The sequence below is a fragment of the Dioscorea cayenensis genome, chromosome 7, assembly GCF_009730915.1.
Source record: "Dioscorea cayenensis subsp. rotundata cultivar TDr96_F1 chromosome 7, TDr96_F1_v2_PseudoChromosome.rev07_lg8_w22 25.fasta, whole genome shotgun sequence".
Taxonomy (NCBI): Eukaryota; Viridiplantae; Streptophyta; class Magnoliopsida; order Dioscoreales; family Dioscoreaceae; genus Dioscorea; species Dioscorea cayenensis.
The window spans coordinates 29,720,126-29,726,125 of record NC_052477.1 but is presented as its reverse complement, the minus strand read 5'-3'; the positions used below and the strand labels follow the sequence as shown (position 1 = coordinate 29,726,125).

The window sequence follows — 6,000 nt, the reverse complement described above, 5'->3', positions numbered from 1 at the left end:
TTATATGCTTGTTTGTCTTTGTTTAACTATCGATGTTTATGTTTAATATATTGCGTTTACGTTTAAAAAAGTGCTTAAATATCGTTGTTTCTATTTAAATATGTACGAGTGGCCAAAATTAATTGGTTTTTATATCCATGATTAATTTATCACGTAAATATTTATTTTTCTGTTTAAATATTAATGTTTTTGTTAAAAAATGAGTTTTATGTTTAAAAAAATGAGTTTTATGTTTAAAAAAATGAGGTTTCTGTTTAAAAAATGAGTTTTTTTGTTTAAGAAATGAGGTTTCTGCTTAAGAAATGAACTCTCTGTTTAAGAAATGAGTTCTCTGCTTTTAAAAAAATGAGTCTCTGTTTAAGAAATGAGTACATGCAAAAAGGAATGCTAAAAAGAATGAAAAATGTATGCAAAAGGTTTAAGAGCAATGATGGAATTTCATAATGCAGGGGTAAAAAGGAAGTGAAACAATAAAGGAAGGGTCATTCGAGGTATGCAAAACTCACGAGTGCATTTTAGGAAGTTTTGAAATTATCGAGGGGTAAACAGTAATTTTCCCTAATAATAATAATGATGATGATGATGATGATAATAATATGATTTTATGCTCATATGCTATTTGATGTATCTTATCTTATTTAAATACGAGACCATTCATGAGTTCAATTTTTTTGTTATCAATAACTAATTTAAGTGCCTCATCAACCTCTTAGGCATAATTTATGAACTTTTATTTTTTATTTTTTTATTTCAAAATTATTTTTAATAAAATAAAAATATTATATTAATAGGTTTGTCCAAATGGTAGAAGCTTTCCATCTAGAGCAAGTAATTTTAACTTTGAATTTATATAATAAAAAAACGGATACTAGGAATGGTTTACCCACTCATAAGGCTCTTAACCTTTATTTTTGGACCAGATTATGTATCCCTGCTCATTTACATGATTAAAACCCAATAATAATATGGTCATATGCTATTGATGTGTATTATTTAAATTCAAGGCTGTTCATGTGTTAAATTTTTTTATTACAATAAATAATTTAAGGGGCCTCATCAAACCTCTTATGCATCATTTTAACTATTAAAAAAATAAATAAATACTCAATCCAATGCAAAGTATTCTCACAATATATATATATATATATATATATATATAATTATATAAAATGAAATAATGAAGGCAGTGCCGACCTAATATATATATATATATATATATATTAAATTATATGAAAATGAAACAATGAAGGCAGTGCCGACCTAACACTTTAAAAGATATCAAAGACAATGAAAAAGTAAGGAAGGCTTGTCAATTTGTATTTCCTAAAAGAACCAAACCAAAACTTATTTCTATCTTTTGATAAGAATCATATAATATTAAGTGCCATTGGTTGTGATCATGTGATGTCTCTTCTCAACAAATCATCAAATGCAAGGTCAATGCAATCTTTTCTTTTAATATTCTTTCTTATTTAAAGGACCCACCATTGAAATTTTATTATCATCTTAACTATTTTTTCAGTGTACTTATTTATTCACACAAGCACATTAAATCAATCTCCATTTGGATACAACTAAAACTAAATGCTAAAGAAAAGAAGAAAAGAAGTTCTTGGAATCATGTCTTTCACCAACATTCTGTTTTTATTTAAAGTTTTTATAGTTTGATAAAGAGGTGTGTGAGAGTGTGAATGTCATCATAGTACTCTTGAGTTGTTTTGATGTTCATGTTCCACTTTTTTTTAATTCTTTTATTTTCCTTGCTATATATTCATGTTTAATAGTTTTATAATTGACAAAAAATGATTAATTGATCAATAGAATTAATATAAATGATTGAGATTTAATTGATTTAAATAAATAATTTTAAATTTAAATTTTTGTGTTTAAAAAAAATATCCGCTATGAAAAATTCTTCTAGAACCTCAAATCTTTTTGCGGTGCATTATGCTTTGTAAGTCGATAACGCATAAAAGAAAAAGGTTAAATTGAGGTTGTGTCATATTTTCTTCAAAAAAAAAACAACATTTCATCACTGAGTATAAAATACAAATCCTCTGAAACTATTATATTGATGCACATGCAATATAAACATTACCATTCAACAACTTTTCTTTTCAATAAAGTGCAGTATTTTTTTCAATGAAAAAGGTTTTTATTTGTAAATGTGAACAAATAAAAGATAGGATTTAAACTCTCAATCATTATCAAGTAAAAAAGAAAATAAAATAATTATAAAAATAATATAAAATGGATATATATATATATATATATTAATAAATAAACGGCAAACATTCCCTATCTAAAAAAAATTAAAAACGTATGTTAATATAGAGTTAATATTTCAATTCATCTCGATTTGATTTGTAAATCTTTCATCAAATAAATTATCTATATAACGAATTTTGTCCTAATAGACCTAATAGTTGGCCAAAATAGATATCATTACTGAAATTTGTTTAATCTAAATTAGAACCATATAATAAACCAATTCCATTCCAACACATTCAATTATATTTAGAGAAAAAAATCTTCATAAACATATGTACATTTATGCCAAACTATTCCCCAACCCACATGCTCCCAAACTCCCCCAGTCCCCTCCCATTCCAACACATTCCATTATCCCAAAAAATCAATTTCCCAATCACCTTTCCAAAAATCCCAAATTCACACCCAAAAAAAAAAATCATATTTTTATAAAAAAAAAAAATTAATTTTTAAAAACTCAGTCCGAACAAGAGCGAGCACTAGCACTAGAGATGCTGACGTGGCTACCTTCACACATCGCCAGCGCACTCTCAAGATTCGCAATGATGTCACTCATCGTCGGCCTCTCTCTCCCTTCCAAGCTCACGCAATGCACCGCCGTGTACGCCACCAGCTCCACCGCCTCCGCTTCCTGCCCATTCGGTGCTGCCACTCTATCATCCAGCACTCTCTCCACCTCACCGGCGGCGATGCTCGGCAATGCATAGTCAACGACGCTTGTCGGACTCCCCCCTCCTTCACCAGCCTTGAAGATCGCCCTCTTCCCCGTCAAAACCTCGAGCATCACCACCCCGAATCCATACACATCGCTCTTCACCGTCAAATGGTGAAGCCCGTAGTACTCTGGATCCATATACCCCACCGTCCCCGCCGCCTTCATCTCCAAGTGCTCCCCCTCCGTCTCCGGCCCCATCAACGAGAGCCCGAAATCCGATACCTTAGCGACCCAGTTCCCGTCCAACAAGATGTTCGATGATTTGATGTCACGGTGGATGATCGGCGGCACGGCGTAGCTATGAAGGTACTCAATCCCTCTCGACGCGTCTAGCAACACTTTGATTCTCATTTTCCAAGAGTTAAACATCTCGGACTGGATCTCGGATTTGTGGAGATGATCGTGGAGAGCTCCGTTCTTCATGTACTCGTAGACGAGGAGTCTTTCTTCTTTGTCTTCGCAGTAGCCGACGAGGCCGACGAGGTGTTTGTGATTGAGTCTGGAGAGGAAGGCGATCTCGGATTGGAATGCTGTTTCTTTTTCTTGGAATTTCTTGGTTCTGGGGCTGGATTCACTGCGTTTGATTGCGACTTCGCGGCCGTCGGAGAGCTTGCCTATGTAGACGGTGCCGAAGCTGCCGGAGCCGATCTTGTTTTCCAGTGAGAAGTTCTTTGTTGCAGCTGCGAGCTCCGCCAATGTGAATGGCTCTGGCCGGTCTTTGATCGATGATGGGCCGCTGCGTTGACGGCGTATCACTCTTGATGCTTGACGTATGAAAATGTTTGATCGTGAACCTGATGGAGACGTGTGTGGACTCGGCACGGCGGGGATGGCGGTGGCTGCGCCGGCGATGGTGGGTTGGACGGAGTTGTGTACCTTTTTTCGGCGGCAAACGCGCGTGATTATCCAATAAGCGATGGTGCAAATGCCAGCGAAGCCGCCGATAGCTCCGATGATGAGGAATACGTAGTTCCATTTGCTCTTCTTCCCTGATGACGGTGGTGGTGGTGGCGGTGGCGGTGGCGGTGGCGGAGGAGAAGGGTTTTGCGAATTGGGGCAAAAGTTGCAGATGAATCCGGTGCCGGAACACAGGGATTGAGAGTCAGTGTTCGTCCCACAACGACACGAGCTCTCATCGGCGACGCAAATGCCGGGGAGGATTGAAGGCAATTGAATTAGGGCAAGATTGGTTGATCTCTGGTTGAATATCCAACAAACGACTGACAAATTAGCTGAAACAACTCCGCAGGTGAGATTGCCTCCGGCGACGATGAACTCCAACGTTGTGTTACCTATCGAACGATAAGCACCGCCGCCCCAGCAAATCACCGTGCTGGTGTTCCGGCGAATCGCGCAGCTGTGACTGACGCCGAGAGCGAGACTGGTGAACTCGAAGGGAGTTCCGGTCGGCGGCGCGTTGAGTTGACCGGAGACGTTGCTGCCTTTGCAGATAAGATCGCCGGTGACTGTGAAGCCGCAGACGTGGGCGTCGCCGGCGACGATGAGAGACATTGAGATGTTTAGGAACTCGGCCTTGATTTTAGTCCCGAGGTTGCCCCAGCATTGGACGGCGTCGTTGGAGTCGATAGCGCAGGAGAAGCCCCGGCCGGAGGTCAGGGATCGGAATGTCCCAGTGCTATTCCGGTGGAAAGAGCTATCGCCGCGCCAGAATAAGACCCCGGTGCCGTTCCCGCCAACGGCGGCGATCTGGTCATCGCCGATGGTGAGATCGGTGACGGCGGCTCCGTTGTAGACCCGCTTCACAGGCGGAGTCGCTGAGGTGTTTCCAGTGCTGGGCCAGCAGAGAATGTTGCGGCCGCCGGCGCGGAGGCCGCAGAGGAAGCTCCGGCCGCCGGAGACGGAGGAGAAGGAGACGTTAGGGAAGAGAGGGAAGGACGATGAGGCTTCCGACTCAATAGACACGCGAGAACAGCGAATGGAGTTCGGTGAAGCGCCGGAGAGGACGCCGCAAACGGTGCCGGAGCTGATAGCAAGCGTGGCGGCGGAGCCGAGTGCGTCAGCGCCGGAGAAGACGAAGATGAGAACAGCGGCTACGGTCACCGCAGCGGTGAGCGAAATCCTCATCGGACGGTCAGATGCTCCGCTCTCGCTTGCGCTTCATCGGCGGAGCACGATAAGACTAAAACAATAGAAATAGAAACAAAAAGCCAAAAGAGTACATATATATTTTGGAGACGGTGACTGGAACGCGTGGGGCTTTAGTTTTTGGTAAAATTCAAAACGAGTTGAAGAATCACCGTACGATTAGAGATGGACGGTGATGATGACGGCGGTGGACTGTCTTTGTCGCGGGAGATCCTGACCGTTGATTTCGATCTAAAATGAATAAGTTGGGGCCTGGGGGTCATTTATCCCGTTATTAATTGGGTTTTAAGTTTGGACGGTTTTGATTCATTAATTGGGTGGTGGTATTTGATCATCAAGGCATGAAAACTATGTGAAATTACTAAATTTGATTTATTTACTTTTCTTTTAAGAAAAATTATTGAAGAAAAGATGTGAATAATTACAAATTAGAAGGGAAAAAGGGGAATGGACTGAGTCTAGTCAGGAAAGTTGAAAGTCAATGATAGCGTGTGAGTCAAACGTGTCTGGTGGATGGAAATGAAATTGTAGTCCCACGGGGCCGCCTTGTGGCTTTTTAGTTGGTTAGCTACTTTCAATTAATTAACCAAAAAAATGTCATTAAATCTTTAAACCAATTGGTTTTTCACGGAGCCGGAGACCCTTAGCATCATTGAATATATTGCATTTAACACATTTTGAACCCGGATAATAAAAATATTATAACCCAGATCTTATATAGTGGAACCAATATCATTATAATCTTTATAATAATATATATAGATATAAGATTTTATAGTTAGTTTTATTATTTTTATATTTTTATAATTATGAATTTTAATTGTTTGTGTTAAAATTCTAACCATTTTTGGTTGAAAAGTATGGACTGAAGTTTTTTTTTTTGTAAAAAAAATAATAATTTTTTTAAA

General features: G+C 39.0%; 1 protein-coding gene across 1 annotated transcript; it reads right to left on the bottom strand.

Moving 5' to 3' along the window:
• Positions 1-2,573: 2,573 nt before the first annotated feature.
• LOC120265742 (putative serine/threonine-protein kinase-like protein CCR3) lies at positions 2,574-5,359 on the bottom strand. Its single transcript, XM_039273700.1, has one exon. It carries the CDS (start codon positions 5,069-5,071, stop codon positions 2,729-2,731), a length of 2,343 nt encoding a protein of 780 aa, XP_039129634.1. The 5' UTR covers positions 5,072-5,359; the 3' UTR covers positions 2,574-2,728.
• Positions 5,360-6,000: the final 641 nt, after the last annotated feature.